Consider the following 20105-nt stretch of genomic DNA (forward strand, 5'->3'; position numbering starts at 1 on the left):
ATGAGAAAACTTAGATATCAAAGTATTTGCCCAAGGACACAAAGATGGTAAGTGGCAAAGCCAGAATTTGAACTCAGGCCATCTGGCTCCAAATCCATGCTCTTACCTGGCACAGTATACTGTGGGACTATGAGTACTTAATAGGCTGCTTTGTAATAACCCTGGCCTTCTCCTTTCTAATGTCTATATACTCGACTTCTGGAAAGAGCTGGGCTGAAAATGGAATAAACCATGCCAAATAGTTCTGAAGGAGGGAGTCTGGACTTTGGCATCAGGCGCACCGGTTTAAATTTCTAACAGTACCAGTCTCTGGCCCCGGTGCATGCTACCGTAACCTCCTTGAGCCTCAGTTTCTCCAGGATTAATGACATTTCACAGGTAACGTTATCAGGGTTAGAAGTGTTAACACGTGAAAATCACTTAGCATAGCACCTGGTCCATACCAGTGAGTGGGAGTTGTTGTCATTGGTAGCTTTTATTATTATTATATGGAATAAAGTCAAAGTACGGGACTTGGAACAAGGTATATCCTCAAATACTGCAAATGTGCTGTCGGGCTTTTTCTTTCCCTCACCACATTCCATGACCTTGAAAGAGCACCCACCCTTCTCTGAAGCCATTCAGCCAGCGCCGTTTACCAGGCCCCTGGAAACCCTGCTTCCAGCCAGCCTTCAGAATGGATTAAGGATTTGCAGTTCCCTTTATTTCTCCAATTTCTCCACCCACTGGATCAAAGGATATAGGCTACGGCTAGGCAGCGGGGGAGGCATGCACGCTGGAACAGGCCCCCGATTTTGAACTGGCAGGAAAGCAACTGGGTTCCTCCCGGGCTCTGCTGAGCTTCAGGGAGCAGGCCTTGGTGCTCTGCACACCGGTGCCCTAGAGACGGAAACGGCACTGCCAGAACGCAGCAGGCTGCAGCCACTGCTCGCCCCAGGCCCCAAGACGAGCAGGAACTCAAAGGCGCCCTGTGAGGTGAAGTGTTTTCCAAATCACATCCACAAGCACACAGAGCAAGGAGGGAGGGGACAGTCTAGTGCAAATACACAAAGAGGCTTTGGACCAGGATACCAAGGTCGAACGCACAGACCGGCCCAACCTGCAGGGCACCCAGTGTTCCCTCCACAGCCTTGGCTCCGCTGCCCTCTACTGGCCACATGGGCACCAGCGGGCAGGTTTCCGGCACGTTCCAATTGCTGGAAGGAAGCAAAGTGTCCTCCAGTGAGGGAAGATCCCAGGGCTTTGAGCCTCTGAGAAACTAGACCGCCGTCTCTCCATGCCTCAGTCACGAGCCTAGCTCAGCCCCATTTTCATGTCTCCCTTGGACTCTAGCAACAGCCTCCTCACTGGCATTAATGAGAATAATAAAAAGATCTTCTACTGGGCCGGGCGCGGTGGCTCACGCCTGTCATCCCTAGCACTCTGGGAGGCCGAGGCAGGAGGATTGCTCGAGGTCTGGAGTTCGAAACCAGCCTGAGCAAGATCGAGACCCTGTCTCTACCTTAAATAGAAAGAAATTAATTGGCCAACTAATATATATATATATATATATGTATATATATATATATATATATATATAAACTTAGCCGGGCATGGTGGCGCATGCCTGTAGTCCCAGCTACTCGGGAGGCTGAGGCAGGAGGATCGCTTGAGCCCAGGAGTTGGAGGTTGCTGTGAGCGAGGCTGACGCCACGGCACTCACTCTAGCCTGGGCAACAAAGCGAGACTGTCTCAAAAAAAAAAAAAAAAAAAAAAAATCTACTGAATGCTGGTTGCAGACACTGTGCAGAGTGACTACACACGTCCTCACGGAATTCTTACTACATGCTTCGGAAGTGGGTAGCGTCCCAATGTACAGATGAGGATACCGAGGCTCGCAGGGGTTAGAGGACTTGGCAGAGGCCACATACACGTCTAGCAACGATAGATCTAAAGTTGAAGCCCCCAGCTACTCGGGAGGCTGAGGCAGGAGGATCGCTTGAGCCCAGGAGTTTGAGGTTGCTGTGAGCTAGGCTGACGCCACGGCACTCACTCTAGCCTGGACAACAAAGTGAGACTCTGTCTCAAAAAAAAAAAAAAAAATAAAAAAAAATAAAGTTGAAGCCCAGCAGCAGCCTGGGCAGAGCCCGCGTCTCTAACCAACCACGTTACCAACAGCAGCAGCAGCCCCTGGGAATCTGCTAGACAACCAGACTCTCAGATCCTTCTCTCAGAAGTAAGCCCTCGGGGGTAGGACCTGGCAACACGGCACTAACAGGCCCTCTAGGGGTTCCAGAGCGCCCTCGCTTGAGAAGCTCTGCAGTGCAGGAGCAGCTTCCTAAAATACAACTCTCGACTGCTTGAAGGCCTTGAAACCCCGGTGGCGGGCCTCGGGCCTCGGGTCTAACTTCCCAGCACCACAGTCAGGCCCCAATCTGCTCCCCCCTGCCTCCTGTCACCACCCCTTAAACCCACGGGAAGCAGGGGTTGGAGGGGGAGAGAACCTGGCGCGCTGGGCACCTTCTGCGCTGTGTGCAGGCTCTCCTCCCCGCTGAGCCCTCGGGATGAGACTGAAAACAGAGACCGTACGACTGACAGAACCAACTCTCTGTGGCAACGAGACACCAAATCATAAACAAGACCTAAGCCCATCCTAGGCAAGGGTTAAATCCATCCGCCCTGCACTCAGAGAATAAACTGTGTTCTAACTGTGCACGGTTCTTCTTGTTTGCTAGCAGCTAAACAAGCACTGGCCTCAAAAAAAAAGCAATATTGAAACAGCTGCGGCTCACTGACTGCCAGAGCGGAGTGACCCTCACCCTCCTGTTCTCCAAGCCATAACCACGCTCTGACTGGACGGGAGACTGATCTCAGTAACTTTCTCCTTGATGGAAGACCGCTGACCACGGACTGGCTCCCGCTGGTGGGCAGAGGTGACTCCCTTCCTATACATCTGTGCCCACTGCCCCAAAGTGGACACACACTTGCTTACCGCACGTGCACGCATCCCCCTTTGCGAATGTTCCCAGCTCCTCCTACCGCCTGTTCAATGTGTCTACTTGGCCAACCTGCTCAGCATAAATTCCTGCCTCACCCTTCCTCCTGGGAAGTGCCTGCTTTCGGTCTCTGCTGGAGGCTAAACTTTCCAGCCTTCCAGGATGGCCAGCCTGCAGGCTGCGACCCTTTATAAGAAATAAAGTTAACTTCTCCAAACTTCGGAACTCTATTCGGTCCACAATACTATTTCTCGCCCGTGGAAGATCCTTCTGCCGAGAATAGGGAGCACGACACCCAGACGGGTGACAAGATGTGTCACCTTCATGCAATCAAGTGGCAAGGCCAAGATCAGAGCTTGGGACCATCAGACCCGCAGCCCTAGCGCTTGCAAACCACACAGGGCCCAACCTGGTTAGGGAGCTAGGCCAGGGCCCCACACCTGTGGGCACAGAAGTGTGAAAAGGCACAGGCCTCGCAGTACAGGTTCTGTCTTTGACTAAGTGACCCAGCCAATTTGCAACTGATTTCACCCAGAAAGCCCTCATGGGTAAATCCCCGTCTCGACCTCCTTCTCTGTGACACTAATAATAGTGAAATAGGAGCCAGGAGAGGCTAAAGCCCTGAGAGGGTCCTCAAGTAACCGCACCCAGAAAAGAGACGGGTTAGACCACAACAGACAAGGCAGCAGAGTGCAAACGTTTGGGTCAACACCCTCCTCAAGGCCAGACTGTTGGAGGGGACCCCGCTGCCCGCTCCTTGTCTGCCCTGCTGGACCAGGATGGCCCATGTGTCCATGCCTCTGCTGAGACCAGCCCTCTGCCTCAAACCTCCTCCAAGGGCCGCCTGGCAGATTCCCACCCCCACTTCCAGGACAAACCCCTTCTTCCTCCACTTGCAGCATTCCTGTGCCATTTCCGAGATCACACTCACTTTCTACAGGCGGAAGAAAGAGCAGGGCCTTCAGCAAGGCTCCCAGCCCAGCGGGGCACTGCAGTCTCCTGGGGAGATGGCGGTTCTGGTGCCCGAGAAACTGACCTCTTTCCCTAAAGACCTGGGCTTTGGAGCTGCACACGGGGGCTCGGGTCCTGCTTCTCTGCCTGACGACTGCATCACTGCAGCAAGGACAGGCACCTCTCTCGGCATGCTCCCCGTGCCGTGAGCTGGGATCACAGCACCTCCCTCTCTTGGACACCGTGAGAGTTGAGCCAGACCTTTGCTTTCCTCAGGGGCCTCTCCCCCGTTTCCTTCCCTCCTCCTCTTTCTACAAGCCCCCGACCAAAGCAAGTGTTAACACCCTGCTTGGCATTCTGCCCGGATTAGTAACTCCTTTCCTGTGTGTTCATTTCTTTAATAAACATTTATGGAACACCAGCTCAGTAGCACCGAGCACCATGCTAGAGATCCGGAGCATAGGCATGAACGTGTCGGGCATGGCCTCCGGGACATTTGGCAGTTTAATTGGGGAGATGGTCACAACACAAGCAAACAAATGAGTAGTTCCGAGTGGTAAGAAAATACTCCGAATGAAATTAAAGCGGGTGAGAAGAGATCCAGTAACGGGGCAAAGGGAGACTACATTGAGGTTGAGGTTAGGGAGAACCACTGCAAGAGAGGGCTACCAGATCAAGGCTTAAATGCTGCTGAGAATGCAGCCCGGGAGACCGGAGCTGAGGGGAGTGCAGGGAGAGGCCAGTGAGGCGCTCTAAGCAAGGGAGAAATGTGGTCTGACTTGTTTTCTATGAAACCACGATCCCCACACCAGACCGCAGGCTCCCAGGGCAGAGGCTGGCTGGCCTTCACAGCTGTGCCCTCCATGCTCCCCTCAGGCCAGGACAGGACTGGGGTGCTCTTCGTGCTCCCCTCAGGCCAGGACAGGACAGGGGTGCCCTCCGTGCTCCCCTCAGGACAGGATAGGGGTCCCCTCCATGCTCCCCTCAGCCAGGACAGGACAGGGGTGCCCTCCGTGCTCCCCTCAGCCAGGACAGGACAGGGGTGCCCTTCGTGCTCCCCTCAGGACAGGATAGGACAGGGGTGCTCTCCGTGCTCCCCTCAGGACAGGACTGGGGTGCCCTCCATGCTCCCCTCAGGACAGGACAGGACAGGGGTGCCCTCTGTGCTCCCCTCAGCCAGGACAGGACAGAGGTGCCCTCTGTGCTCCCCTCACCCAGGACAGGACAGGGGTGCCCTCCGTGCTCCCCTCAGCCAGGACAGGACAGGGTGTCCTCCGTGCTCCCCTCAGGCCAGGACAGGACAGGGGTGCCCTCCGTGCTCCCCTCAGGCCAGGACAGGACAGAGGTGCCCTCTGTGCTCCCCTCACCCAGGACAGGACAGAGGTGCCCTCCGTGCTCCCCTCAGCCAGGACAGGACAGGGGTGCCCTCCGTGCTCCCCTCAGGCCAGGACAGGACAGGGGTGCCCTCCGTGCTCCCCTCAGGCCAGGACAGGACAGAGGTGCCCTCTGTGCTCCCCTCACCCAGGACAGGACAGAGGTGCCCTCTGTGCTCCCCTCACCCAGGACAGGACAGGGGTGCCCTCCGTGCTCCCCTCAGCCAGGACAGGACAGAGGTGCCCTCCGTGCTCCCCTCAGCCAGGACAGGACAGAGGTGCCCTCCGTGCTCCCCTCAGGACAGGACAGGACAGGGGTGTCCTCCGTGCTCCCCTCAGCCAGGACAGGACAGGGGTGCCCTCCGTGCTCCCCTCAGCCAGGACAGGACAGAGGTGCCCTCCGTGCTCCCCTCAGGACAGGACAGGACAGGGGTGTCCTCCGTGCTCCCCTCAGCCAGGACAGGACAGAGGTGCCCTCCGTGCTCCCCTCAGCCAGGACAGGACAGAGGTGCCCTCCGTGCTCCCCTCAGGACAGGACAGGACAGGGGTGCCCTCCGTGCTCCCCTCAGGCCAGGACAGGACAGAGGTGCCCTCTGTGCTCCCCTCACCCAGGACAGGACAGAGGTGCCCTCTGTGCTCCCCTCACCCAGGACAGGACAGGGGTGCCCTCCGTGCTCCCCTCAGCCAGGACAGGACAGAGGTGCCCTCCGTGCTCCCCTCAGCCAGGACAGGACAGGGGTGCCCTCCGTGCTCCCCTCAGGCCAGGACAGGACAGGGGTGCCCTCCGTGCTCCCCTCAGGCCAGGACAGGACAGGGGTGCCCTCCGTGCTCCCCTCAGCCAGGACAGGACAGGGGTGCCCTCCGTGCTCCCCTCAGGACAGGACTGGGGTGCCCTCCGTGCTCCCCTCAGGACAGGACAGGACAGGGGTGCCCTCCGTGCTCCCCTCAGGCCAGGACAGGACAGGGGTGCCCTCCGTGCTCCCCTCAGCCAGGACAGGACAGGGGTGCCCTCCGTGCTCCCCTCAGGACAGGACTGGGGTGCCCTCTGTGCTCCCCTCAGCCAGGACAGGACAGAGGTGCCCTCTGTGCTCCCCTCAGGCCAGGACAGGACAGGGGTGCCCTCCGTGCTCCCCTCAGGCCAGGACAGGACAGGGGTGCCCTCCGTGCTCCCCTCAGCCAGGACAGGACAGGGGTGCCCTCCGTGCTCCCCTCAGGACAAGACAGGGGTGCCCTCCGTGCTCCCCTCAGGCCAGGAAAGGACAGGGGTGCCCTCCGTGCTCCCCTCAGCCAGGACAGGACTGGGGTGCCCTCCGTGCTCCCCTCAGCCAGGACAGGACAGGGGTGCCCTCCGTGCTCCCCTCAGCCAGGACAGGACAGGGGTGCCCTCCGTGCTCCCCTCAGGACAGGACTGGGGTGCCCTCTGTGCTCCCCTCAGCCAGGACAGGACAGAGGTGCCCTCTGTGCTCCCCTCAGGCCAGGACAGGACAGGGGTGCCCTCCGTGCTCCCCTCAGGCCAGGACAGGACAGGGGTGCCCTCCGTGCTCCCCTCAGCCAGGACAGGACAGGGGTGCCCTCCGTGCTCCCCTCAGGACAAGACAGGGGTGCCCTCCGTGCTCCCCTCAGGCCAGGAAAGGACAGGGGTGCCCTCCGTGCTCCCCTCAGCCAGGACAGGACAGGGGTGCCCTCCGTGCTCCCCTCAGCCAGGACAGGACTGGGGTGCCCTCCGTGCTCCCCTCAGGACAGGACAGGACAGGGGTGCCCTCCGTGCTCCCCTCAGGACAAGACAGGGGTGCCCTCCGTGCTCCCCTCAGGACAGGACAGGACAGGGGTGCCCTCCGTGCTCCCCTCAGCCAGGACAGGACAGGGGTGCCCTCCGTGCTCCCCTCAGGCCAGGACAGGACAGGGGTGCCCTCGGTGCTCCCCTCAGCCAGGACAGGACAGGGGTGCCCTCCGTGCTCCCCTCAGCCAGGACAGGACAGGGGTGCCCTCCGTGCTCCCCTCAGCCAGGACAGGACAGGGGTGCCCTCCGTGCTCCCCTCAGGACAGGACAGGACAGGGGTGTCCTCGATGCTCCCCTCAGCCAGGACAGGACAGGGTGTCCTCGGTGCTCCCCTCAGCCAGGACAGGACAGGGGTGCCCTCCGTGCTCCCCTCAGGCCAGGACAGGACAGGGGTGCCCTCCGTGCTCCCCTCAGGACAAGACAGGGGTGCCCTCCGTGCTCCCCTCAGGACAGGACAGGGGTGCCCTCCGTGCTCCCCTCAGCCAGGACAGGACAGGGGTGCCCTCCGTGCTCCCCTCACCCAGGACAGGACAGGGGTGCCCTCCGTGCTCCCCTCAGCCAGGACAGGACAGGGGTGCCCTCCGTGCTCCCCTCAGGCCAGGACAGGACAAGACAGGGGTGCCCTCCGTGCTCCCCTCAGGCCAGGACAGTACAGGGGTGCCCTCCGTGCTCCCCTCAGCCAGGACAAGACAGGGGTGCAGCGGCTGTTGGGCGAAAAACTCTCTTGCCCTGGGTGTGTTATTTACCTTCTGTCCACCAAGCAAAAGCTTCTCTCTTGTCTGGTTTCTGTCCATCAGCAGCGTGACACCTCTCCCACAAAGAGCCAGATGAGTCTGATGTTGATGGCGAGACTCCTAAAACTCCTAAGCCTTTGCAACACTAACAATAATGTGTGTTATTGATAAGCTACATCTGGACTAGGCAGAACTTACAACAGTTGGATGCTGGACCCAAGTACAATGGAAGGAACGTGGACTTCAAACTAACTCACAGTTTGGCCCTGGGCAAGGTCCCTAACCTCCCTGAATTCTTTTTCATCTTTAAAATGGGTCCAAGGTCACAGCAGTCTGATTTATCTCCCCCTCGTACAAAGCCCAGCAAGGACAACTTTTGGTCAACCCGACAAAGGCGGGGAGAGGGCCTCCTGTCTGTGTGTTGAGCTTTAGCCAGCATTTTGGAAGAGACAAAGTCCCTCATAAATGACCAGGAAACAATCATAGGCCTGACCTAATAAACACTTCAGGTTGTTTAATTCTTCTAATAATCCAAGGAGAACAGGATTAATTACCCCCACTTAATGGATGAGCAGAGTAGATTCAGATAAATCGCTGCTGGAGCCAGGATTTTAATCCGCTCCTGCCCGGTTGCAAAGCAGTGTCATTTCCGCTGCACCACAGTGTCCGGGAGAGAAAGGAGGGAAACACCTACCCATGTACAGGTATTTCTGAGTTTGCAATGCATTCTGTGCATACGGTCTCTACTCCCTTCCTAAAGATAGGACTTCCTTTTCATTCTGTCTGTGGCCTTTTTCTTTCCAAAGAGGGGTAGATATTTCATGGTCCATTTTGCAAATAAAAGCCTTAATTAAGGGAAATACGTTGCTGAAACAAGAAAGGGCTCAAGGGCATTTCTACCCCATTCCCGGACACTCTAAAGTGACCCCACTCACACATCACACCCCAGCCAGCTCCTAATGTGCACACGGGTGCGTGGACACACACACACACACACGCACACACACATGCACACACCCTTCTCTAAAGCCTCCCAGGGCTGGCCTCTTCCTGATTCCCCTCTGGTACCCCGCACCTCACTCTCCCACTGAGGAGTGCTGAGCCTGCTCTGGCCTTAGCCTGTTCCTTGGATCTACCTGTCTCTGGCCAGGACTCCCTGCACTAGCCTCCGGAACCCACCCTCTGCCCCCACACACACGCAGGGCCCTCTGTCAGGACCCCAGCTGCACAACCTTATACCCAGGCAGGTTAAGGTGGAAGGACACCCCACAAGACACACACACAACCTCTCACGAGCTTAGCATTTGGCATGGTTCATCTTCCCTGGACCTCATGCCATGGATACCGGGATCTCAGCAAAAAAGGTAAAAACTGTAATCGTATAGCATTTCTTAGCCTGACTTGCCATCCCAGTCAACCCCGCAGTGGGTCATTGGTACAGCAAATCCCAGACTTTCCCTGCCAACTAAAACCTAGCTCACTTCTGGCTTGCCAGTGTGTGCAGTAGCAATCACAGGAAATGCCTGGACAGAGCAATTAATGGCCAGCTGTGACTCTGAATGGCATCCTTCTAGCTCTGCGGAACTACAAAATGCTCTCAAACTAAGGAAGGAAGGGCCGCAGGTCTGGGACACTTTACATCATTTTCCAGAATGGACCTACTTTTAGTTCTCCCAGGACTTCAAAGCGAAGGCACAGATACGGCGTCAAGACCTTGACAGCCTGCAAAAACTGCCACCAGCTGGAGCTCTTTCCTCACAGACGTGTTTCCCTGTTGCCACAAGCATTCCATTAGTTACATGCATGCAAAAGGTGTCATCCTTCCTAGCTCTCTGGGAGGCCGAGGCGGGCGGATTGCTCAAGGTCAGGAGTTCGAAACCAGCCTGAGCAAGAGCAAGACCTCTACTAAATATAGAAAGAAATTAATTGGCCAACTAATATATATATATATAGAAAGAATTAGCCAGGCATGGTGGCACAGGCCTGTAGTCCCAGCTACTGGGGAGGCTGAGGCAGGAGGATTGCTTGAGCCCAGGAGTTGGAGGTTGCTGTGAGCTAGGCTGACGCCACAGCACTCACTCTAGCTTGGGCAACAAGCGAGACTCTGTCTCAAAAAAAAAATAATACAAAACGCAACATAAGAACACAATGATACCATAATTTTAAGAGTCTCGGAAGCCTTATAATAAAAAGGTCAGTTTTATTAAATGCTCAATTCCCAAAATTATATGTACTTATTTTTTTAATTATTTAAAAAAAAAAACCCTCCATACCCATCCCACCCTGGCTTAAGCCCTTCCTCCAAACTAGGTATTGTCCAAGTAGCATCAAGCTCAACAAAATCCCCCACACACCCAACAGCAGAGAAGACGGGGTCCTGAGGACAAGCACGCTGAGGCCTTCGCCCACACTGCAGAGTCATCACCAGCGAACTGAGGCTAGAAAGGGAAGAATGGGAACAGCTAAAACGCACAATAAGGAAAGGAACCGGAATGGGCAGGCTGACAAAAGACCTTTGTAATGTATGCCAATCTGCGCACGTTTAGGGTGCCCACCAACGCCAGGGGGGCAGACCAAACTGAGTGCACAAGCGAAGGCCTCTGCCGGGGCCTCCTCTCCCGACGCCCTCTCCTCTCAGGAGTCGTTAGGCAGCCCGAACAGCTTCACGGTCCCGGCTTCCCGGCTGCTGTCGTATTTGCCGTCTTTGTCGTCACAAGCAAACGCCAGCAGAGGCCTTTTGGGGTGCCACGCCACGGTGAAGGTCGGAGACTCGCACTGCACCTCCCACAGCTTGTCCCCTACGGAAGTCGGCACAGAGAGACACATCAACACCCTGACTCGGGCGCCTCCTAAGTACTTACCGATATTAACTCGTCTGATCCGTTCAATGATCCTGTGAGGCAAGTAAAATAAATCGCCTCCTTTTACAGCGAAGAACACTGAGGCACAGAGGGGTCACGAGTCAGCAGGAGGCAGAGCAGGATCTGAACACAGACAGGTGAGCTTAAGAGCAGGTCGCCAGCAGGAGAGTCACCTCGTCAAGGGACCACGGGCTTACGTAAAGGACCCGTGTGGCTAGGCAGTGCCCACCACAGTGTTAACACAGGCGTTCTTTAAACAGTGGAACTTCAAGTTTTTTACTTTTCTTCTTGGAAGTTTTCTACATAGTTTGAATTCTTTCACTATGAGTACCACATATTTCCAAAAACAATAAAGCTACATTAAAAAATAGAACTGAGGGCCGGGCGCGGTGGCTCACACCTGTCATCCTAGCACTCTGGGAGGCTGAGGTGGACGGATTGCTATAGGTCAGGAGTTCGAAACCAGCCGGAGCAAGAGCGAGACCCCGTCTCTACTAAAAGTAGAAAGAAATTAATTGGCCAACTAAAAACATATAGAGAAAAAATTAGCCGGGCATGGTGGCACATGCCTGTAGTCCCAGCTACTCGGGAGGCTGAGGCAGCAGGATCGCTTGATCCCAGGAGTTTGAGGTTGCTTGAGCTAGGCTGACGCCACGGCACTCACTCTAGCCTGGGCAACAAAGTGAGACTCTGTCTCAAAAAAAAAAAAAAAAAAATAGAACTGAGGAAATTCTTTTGTAAGGTGAATACTCTCCTCCCATAATTTTTATTTTCAACTTAGGTCTGTTTCATTGTTTTCAAAGCAAAACTTCGACAATTCCTTAAATTACAAAAAATATGTTTCTTTCAAGTTCATATTCAGGCAAGAAAATAAAACAAAATATACTACGACATTCAAATGGCTCATATTTAGATGGTGGGAACACAGCTGATGCTTTTTTGTTCCTCCTACTCTGCATTTTACAAATTTCATTATAATGGAAGAATTAAGTGTTAACAAAATGTGCAATACTTTCCTAGATCGCTTTCCTTCAGACCTGCCTGTTTCTTTCCTAACTCTTTGCTCCCTCGTTACCTGGCAGTAACAGCCATAACACAAAAGAAACTTGCCTTAGGAGACAAATTCACTTAGATAAGGCTGGTGAAGTGGTAACGTGCAGAGACGAAAACACACAAGAGAAGTCTGTTGGCCACGGATGAAAGACAGAGGATTCTCATTAAGTTACCTGTTTCTACTTCAGCTATGTCAATAAAATGATCTTCTGATGCTGAGGCCAGCATTTTCCCATCGTGGCTAAAACTGAGCGTCCTCACAGGCCAATCCAGCCTATAATATGGAGTGAACAAGAGACATCAGAATTGCCCAGTTGGAGGAGGATATGACTTCACCCAGGATGAAATGAAATTAACTTATCCAACAAGGAAAGTGCTGGGCAGGTCGCTCACCTGGAAAAGCACCGAACACACACTAACTCGTCCACGTCCCAGAGGCTGACCAAAGCATCCGCACTTCCTGTAGCAAAGTACTTCCCCGTGGGATCAAACTTGATGCAGATGCAGTTCGAAGGATGGGCGTTGATGGACTGCACAGGCTTCAGCTCCGGGTAGCTGAGAAACAAGACAGATGGCAATCAAACTGAAGACGATGACTGAGGTGCTTGACAACAACAGGAGACAGTGAAGAAGAAAATCAAGTAAGACAATAGAACAAAACCAAAAACTGTAATTCAAGATAATTTTCCTGAAATGAGATTTCAAAACACATACTGTTTTCAAACTACATATTGAAAGAGCACAACACACACCTGGGAATATAAACTCAGACCAACTAACATCAAGACACAGACTTTAAAGGAAAAGAAAATTCAATTATCGTCGGACTGTTAAGCAGCAATACTCAATGCCAAAAAGAAAGTGGAGTACCATATTTAAGATACACAAGCAAGAAAATATGAGTCAAGGATCTTTATATCCAGCAAAGCTGAATATCAAATATAAAAATACAAATAATAAGTTCAATAAAGTATCTGTAAGTTTTATAAGTATACAAATAAGCTATAATAAGAACTCTGGGAATAACGTTCCCACGAACTCTTCCTAAGGAATCGTAACTAGAGATCTGACAACCAAAACGAATAGACTTACAAGCAAAAAGACTGGTGATGGACATTAAATATACAGTTTCTTGTAGAAACTATGTATGGTTTAAAGGGACGGTATAGTATGTAATACCTATATACTCTGACAATATATAGCACTACTTTTTTAATAAGGGGAGAATGGGGAAAGCTTATGCAAAAAGCAAACATTTTTTTCTGTCTTAAGTAATCACATTGGTGGTAGTGGCAGTAGTATTGTTATTCTGGAACATCTGTATGTTTAACATGGGATAAAGGTAATAAGTAACCGTGGGATATTGTAATTCTGAGATGCCCTGTGCCCCTGAGAACTAGAATACTCAGTTTGGAAGGAAAGAGATATATTTATAATACAGAGGAAGTTAAGTAAAATCCCTGTAGTTCTGAACTATAACTGCAAATTATCAGTATGAATTCTCAAGGTATTTTATCTTTAAAAATATAAACATGTATTTCCAAGCTGTCTACTGCAAAGGCCTAGAAACAATGACCAACCCAGTAGTAATGGACATTCCTAGTTTTAGTATCATTTCCCAGGCTTCTTAGATAATTTTCTGATTAAAGGTTTGGGGCAAGAAATAAACAAAACAAACATGAAACATCTTATACTAGACAGCAAGAAACAGAAGACTTTGAGGTAATGGAAAAAAGGAGGGGGGGCTCATGAATCAAGTTGAAGAGGCTCTCATTGGTGAAAAATGGAATAATTTGTGCTTCAATAAGCATAACAATTGGAACACATCAACTATGTTTAAATACACGAGTCCATAATGACTCTTAAAAAAAAAAATAAACCTAATCTTTAAAGGTGATAGGGAACTAATTCATTATCTAAAGACAAAGGGAAAAAAAATCAAGAATTTATCCTGCATTCCCTAGATGTACTATACTACTGGGTAACCAAGCAATATAATAGATGAGAGGAAGTATCTCTATAAAGTTTCCATCAAGTAAAGAAGCACATGGCATCAGCAAACTCCAAACTGGGAGAGCCTCCACAGGCTCAGAGTCTGGTTTTTCCAACAGACTGGACGGCCTCCAGCCCTTTTTCAGCAGTTTCCGTTACGTATTAATAGTCTGACAGTCTCCAAAGACCTATCAACTTGTTTTAAATGAGCAAAATGAGAGTATCTAGGGATGTACACCAGTAGATAAAACTATGAAGAAACACTATAAAAGTCAAGGTAGTGTTTACTTTTGAGGGAAGGAGTGATGAGGACAAAACAAACACACGGATGCACTTCTAGGGTGGCTGGAAAGAACTATTTCTCAACCTAGGTAGGGTTATACAGCTATTAAGCATGTAATAGTTCACTAAGTTATACATTTGTTTTATGTAGTTTTCACTATGTCTTTCATAATAAAAACTTTTTTTAAAAAAGTCACAGAATCCCCACTGCCTACAAAACAAAATCCAAGACAGTAAGCATAAAATTCAAGGCCTTTTACAATCTGGTCCCAATTATATTTCAATTTTATCTTCCCATTATCGTGCCCTCTCTTCGCATATTCCCTATCCTCTGCCACTCCCCAAAAACTCTTGACCTAACTACTCTCCAAACAAGTCATGCTTTTCAACACCTATTTTGCCAATTGTGTGGTTCCCTTCTGCTGATTCTTAAAATTCTCTTTTAAGCTCAGAGGCTGCCTCCTTTAACCACCTCAGTCAATATGACAGGGTCTCTCCCTGGAATTCCACAACGTACTCCTGGCCTTTCTATCGCAAAACCTGCCTCACTCTGCTGTGCGTTGCTCACCCAGGGTAGTCGAAAGAATAGAATTGAACAGACCTGAATTGCAATTCCACAATTTTATTCATTTAGAGAACAAATATTTATTGAGATCCTACTGTGTGTAGCAGGTACTGGGCTAGGCATTAGGGATTCGACAGTAAACAGGCAAACACAGTCCCTACCATCATGGAATTTGCAATCTAAAGGGAGACATAAGCAAGTAAACATGCAACTACAATACAGAATGAGAAATGCTTCCAACAGGAAGTACGCAAACTAAGCCTCTAATCTACCTCTAATCTTGGCTAAAGAGGAGGGTATGGATGGGTTCCCTGAAGGGAAAGTGATATTTAAGTTGAAACTTAGACAAATTAGCCACAATTCAATGTGCATCCAGTTCTAGTGCCCACCAGCTGACTAGGGACTTAATCTCTCAACCTCAGAGCCTCACCTGTCAAATGGGAAACATACCATCAACCCCTGAGAATTTCTATGAAGACTCAATAAAATGCAAAGTATATAAAATATAAAGCTCAAATGTGTTTAACAGAGGTTAGGATTCCTTATTACTATTTGCCTTTTAAGCTCCTTCAGCATAGACTCACATCTAACTCTCCTCTGTAACCGTTACAGTACTGGGAACAAAGATGTAAAACAATCCCCTAAGCTAAAATCCCCTCACCTGAGGATGTTGATACAACCATTGCCATTTGTCAGGAAGAACATGTTATTATCATTATTCCAGGAGATTTCGTTGACCTCAAATTTGAACTGCTCTTCTGCTTTGGAACGGTGTGTCCTGGCGTCAATAAACGTCACCACATCATCCTTGTTGCCTACAGCGATGGTCTGCCCATCAGGACTCCAGCAGATATTAATGTTCTCCCCTGGGAACCCAGATACAATCAGCAAGGTAATACGTTTGCTCGTAATCCTCCAGAGTTTATTGTGCTACCCTAGTAAGAAGACCAGAGCTACTTCAGAGCTCGTTCATTAAGATCCTAGTCAATGAAAGGGAACTATCACTTATGAATCATCAACTCTAAGTCCAGCTCATTCATCTGCAAATCTCCCCATCTGGTCCTCACAATACTTTTCATCACCCCATTTTACAGATGAAGAAATGGAAGACCAGCCAAAGTGTCAAAGCTATGAAGTCACGGACCAAGATTTAAACACACATTTGACCCCAAAGCCCCCTATTCTCTTACACCAACATTTCTCAAACTCTAGTCATTTCCATGCCACCTTTGCAATTTTTGTCCTCTCCATGTAACAGCTATACTTTCTTTATTCAAGATCTTTCATTTTAAATAGATCCAAAAAATGTATTTAAATAAGTATAATTTCAATTTAGCAATAAATTCTATGAGCTAGTTCTGTTCTTCTAGTAGGCATTAAAATATATATACCTAACTGGCTTTGAATGCTCACCCATGGATCACCTAAATCACTCCTGCATCACCAGCTATATACTTGAAAAAAACCAATACATCATTCTGCCTCCAGGTACAAGTCTTGTCAACAAAGTCCAGCAGCCCATGCTGAACACATCAATAAAAATGTCATCTACTTTACAGACTTAAGATGAATATTTTTCTCACATTTTAGTATCTATGACTCATCTTAAAATGTATCAGGATACATTTCAAAATTTCCCTGTGTCATGGTTATCTGGCTACTTTCTTTCCTAACGGCCCATAAAACATTGGTGCATTGTTACAATCAATGACACTTTATTGTCTAATTACAATAAATGGCCTCAAGATTTATAAAATAATACCTGGTAAGAACACACCCCATAAATGTATTGCACAACTTTGTGGTCATTTTCTCCTAGACCACCAAGACCATTAAAGCTTCAGCTTTTTTTGGGGGGGGGAGGGGGGTAGTCTTGCTCTGTTGCCTTGGCTGGAGTGCAGTGGCACAATCATAGCTCACTGTAACTTCAAATTCCTGAGCTCATGTGATCCCCCTGCTTTAGCATCCCAAGTGGCTAGGACTATAGGCACACACCACTGCACTTCAGCTATTTTTTAAATTTTTTGTGGAGACAGGGTCTCACTATGTTGCCCAGGCTGGTCTTGAACTCTCAGATCAAGTGATCTCAGCCTCCCAAAGGGCTGGGATTACAGGTGTGAGCCACCAAGTGTGGCTGCTTCAGCCATTCTAACCTACCAGAATTTCCCAAATTCTCCATGCCTTTGCACATGCTTTTCCCTCCAAGAACTCCTCACCCACTGCATCCTGATCACTAAATTCCTATGGCTATTCTAAGAGTTTGCTCAAATTTTGTGAGGCTTTCCCTGTCTCCCCAGATAGACGTTTACATTTCTACTCTGAGTATCCACCTGCAGACATCTCCATTGTAAAATGAACCATGTCCTGTTATGTCATTTTTACACCTATGTCTCTCTTCCCACACTAAACCATGAGGTCCTTGGAGCTGGAAACTCTTTTTCAGCCCAAGATGTCTCATACCTAGCAGAGTGCCAGAAACAGAAGACATTCAGCAAATGGTTACTGAACGAACACAAGTAGCTTATCTTCCTATTGCCCTCTCTCCGAATAGTCACCTTTAGTGTTCACAGTGGCAATGCATTTTGTAGTCCTCACATCCCAAATGCGAATGGTTTTATCTCCAGACGCCGTGACAAAGAGGTCAGGATTACTTGGATGCCAACAAAGCTGGTCCACGCTATCCCCGTGCCCCCGGTAATTGTTTTCTTTGACCTGAAAGAACAGAATCCACATGTCACCTCACACAGACGTACCTGCCTTCACGTGTGATTTTTTTTTTAAATTTCACTCAAACCAAGGTATCTAGGGATCAACAAAGATCTGGATGATTAAAAAAGAATACAAGTCCTTGAAAGCCCTTTCTCCAAAGCTGTCCGCAATATTCCCTCCCCCTGCCCCCCTCCGCCTCCCCAATAACTCTGGGGCTGTTTCTGAGCTTCCTTCCACACCAGTGCCCTTACTCTTCTGCCCTCCCTGGCCTTCCTCCTCCTCCCTGGTTTTCCACCCTTCACTCTACTACCAAAGTCCCAGGCCTCCTGCTCGTTCCCACAGGACGCCCTATTACTTTCAAAGGGGCCAGCTCGCCACCACAGGGACCCCACGACAGCCCCTAGGCACTGCTCGCCGACACGCCACTCCTTCCCGCCCAGCGCCCCCCAGTCGCACACCGCGCGGCCACGTCCCCCACACACCCCCATTCTCCCCCTCCGGACCCCCAAGGCCCTCCCCTCCTCAACCCCACTCTCCCGCCGCCCCTCCGCCCTCCTCACCCCTTCCCACCCCTCAGTCCCACGCCCAGGGCTCCCCTAGCCCCTTCCCCCGGGCCCGGGCCGCGCCCCAGCGGCTCACCAGCCGGTCCTTCTCCAGCACGAAGACGCTGGCCGTCTTGTCGAAGGACCCCGAGGCTAAGCGACGCCCGTCGCAGCTCCAGGCCACCGAGTGCACCTTGGCGCTGTGCGCCGGGAACTCGCGCGTCTTGCTGTGGCCCCGGAACAGGTCCTGCATCCCCAGCACGTAGCGCGACGGGCCGCTGCTCACCGAGCACCAGGGCGCCATCGAGCCGGGGCCGCTCTGGCCCAGCGCCGAAGGGCCCATGGCCGCCGCGGGCACCGCCATGCCGGGGCCCCAGCAGCGTGCACGGCCGCCCCCGCCCGGGCGCACTCGGGGCTGGCGCCGGCGCCGCCGCCACGCGCGTGCGCAGGGACCAGCCGCGGCTCCCCGCGCAGCCGCACAGCGCCCGCCCCGGGACTGCGGATCCCGGCATGCCGCGCGCGCAGCCTTTGCCCTTTCAAATGGTGTCCCTTCCGCTTTGCGCTTCACAGTTCTTTACCTACTCTTTGGTAGATATATTCTCTTTTTTCTTTTTTTCTTTTTTTCTTTTCTTTTTTTGAGACAGAGTCTCACTCTGTTGCCCTGGCTAGAGTGAGTGCCGTGGCGTCAGCCTCGCTCACAGCAACCTCACACTCCTGGGCTCAAGCAATCCTGCTGCCTCAGCCTCCCGAGTAGCTGGGACGACAGGCAGGAGCCACCATGCCGCCTAATTTTTTTCTATATATATTAGTTGTCCAGCTCATTTCTTTCTATTTTGAGTAGAGACAGGTCTCGCTCAGGATGGTCTCCAGCTCCTGAGCTCAAACAATCCGCCCGCCTTGGCCTCCCAGAGTGCTAGGGTCAGAGCCATGAGCCACTGCGCTGGGCCAGGAATTGTTTTCTTAATTTCATTTTTGAATGTTCATTGCTAGTGTATAGAAATACAGATGATTTTTTCTTCTTCGTCTTGTATCTTGCAAACTTGCTGAACTTTATTAGCTCTCATAATTTTTTTCGTTGTTTATTTTTATTCCGGCATATTATGGGGATACAGATTTTAAGGTTTCAATAAATACCCTTTCCCTCCGTCCCCCCACAAGTCTGAGTTTCCAGCATGATATTTATTTTTGTAGATGCCTTAGGATTTTCTATGTTCAGGCTCATGTCATCTGCAAATATAGTTTTACTGTCACCTGTCCAATCTGATGCCCTTTATAACTTTTTCTTGCCTCGTTGCTCTGGCTAGAACTTCCAATACAATGCTGAATAGAAGTGGCGAGAGCAAACATCCTTGTCTTGCTCTTAATCTTATGGGAAAAGCTCTTTCACCATAAAGTATGTTAGTGTGGGTTTTTCATGGATACCTTTTCATGGGTTGGGGAAATTCCCTTCTATTCCTAGTTTATTAATTGTTTTTATCTTGAACAGGTGTTGAGTTTTATCAAATGCTTCATCCAAGGCTACTGAGATGATCATGTGGGTTTTGTCCTTTATTCTACTAATATGGTATATTACCATTGCTTGATTATTATATAATGAACAAACTGCATTCCTGGGATAAATTCCATTTAGTCATGGTATATAATCCTTTGATATGTCACTGGATTCAGTTTGCTAGTATTTCATTAAGCATTTTTGCATAGAGATTCATAAGAGATATTAGTCTATAGTTTTCTTGTGTTTTCTGGCTTTGGTATCTGGGTAATACTGGCTTCAAAAAGAGTTGGGAAGTATTTCCTCCTCTTCTATGTTTCTGGAAGCATTTTTTAAGAATTGATGTTAAATCTGTAAATATTTTGTAGAATTCACCAGGAAAGCCAGCTGGTCCTGGGCTTTTCTTGGTAGGAAGGTTTTTGATTACTAATTCAACATCTTTTCTTCTTACAGGTCTATTTAGATTTTCCATTTCTTCTTGAGTCAATTTCAGTAGTTCCCATGTTTCTAGGAATTTGTCCATTTCATCTAGGTTATCTAATTTGACATATAATTGTTCACAGTATTCCTTTGTAATTCTTTTTATTTCTGTAAAGTCAGTAGTAATATACCTATTTTCATTCCTGACCTTAGTAACTTGGATTTTCTCACCTCCATGCTTGCTCAGTCTAGCTAAAAGTTTTCAATTTTGTTGATCTTTTCAAAGAACCAACTTCTAGTTTCCTTGATTTTTTTCTACTGTTTGTCTACCCTCTTTTTTATTTATTTCCACTTTGCACATTAATATTTCCTTCCC

The 20105-nt window shown here is 50.1% G+C and overlaps 1 protein-coding gene across 2 annotated transcripts; it reads right to left on the reverse strand.

The window, feature by feature from the left end:
- Positions 1-9973: 9973 nt before the first annotated feature.
- On the reverse strand, positions 9974-18264 carry THOC3 (THO complex subunit 3). 2 transcript variants are annotated; one of them, XM_075998554.1, is made up of 7 exons: positions 17915-18264; positions 17122-17278; positions 15228-15432; positions 12121-12282; positions 11901-12001; positions 10553-10611; positions 9974-10408 (listed from the first exon to the last, which is right to left on the reverse strand). In XM_075998554.1, exons 1-7 carry the CDS (start codon positions 18179-18181, stop codon positions 10235-10237), a joined length of 1125 nt encoding a protein of 374 aa, XP_075854669.1. In that variant the 5' UTR covers positions 18182-18264; the 3' UTR covers positions 9974-10234. The 2 variants fall into 2 exon arrangements, with proteins under 2 accessions (XP_075854669.1, XP_012636991.1); XM_012781537.3 differs by having other exon boundaries at positions 10270-10611.
- Positions 18265-20105: the final 1841 nt, after the last annotated feature.

The sequence above is a fragment of the Microcebus murinus genome, chromosome 28 (assembly GCF_040939455.1).
Source record: "Microcebus murinus isolate Inina chromosome 28, M.murinus_Inina_mat1.0, whole genome shotgun sequence".
NCBI classification, from domain to species: Eukaryota; Metazoa; Chordata; class Mammalia; order Primates; family Cheirogaleidae; genus Microcebus; species Microcebus murinus.

What these genes read in the sequence shown, in the direction of transcription:
- THOC3 (XM_075998554.1), bottom strand. Translation starts at nt 18,181, where the DNA reads ATGGCGGTGCCCGCGGCGGCCATGGGCCCTTCGGCGCTGGGCCAGAGC. An exon ending in TGCTGGAGAAGGACCGGCTG is followed by an intron (nt 17,279 to 17,914) that starts GTGAGCCGCTGG and finishes CTGTTCTTTCAG; the next exon opens with GTCAAAGAAAACAATTACCG. An exon ending in GGTTGTATCAACATCCTCAG is followed by an intron (nt 12,283 to 15,227) that starts GTGAGGGGATTT and finishes CTTGTTTCTCAG; the next exon opens with CTACCCGGAGCTGAAGCCTG.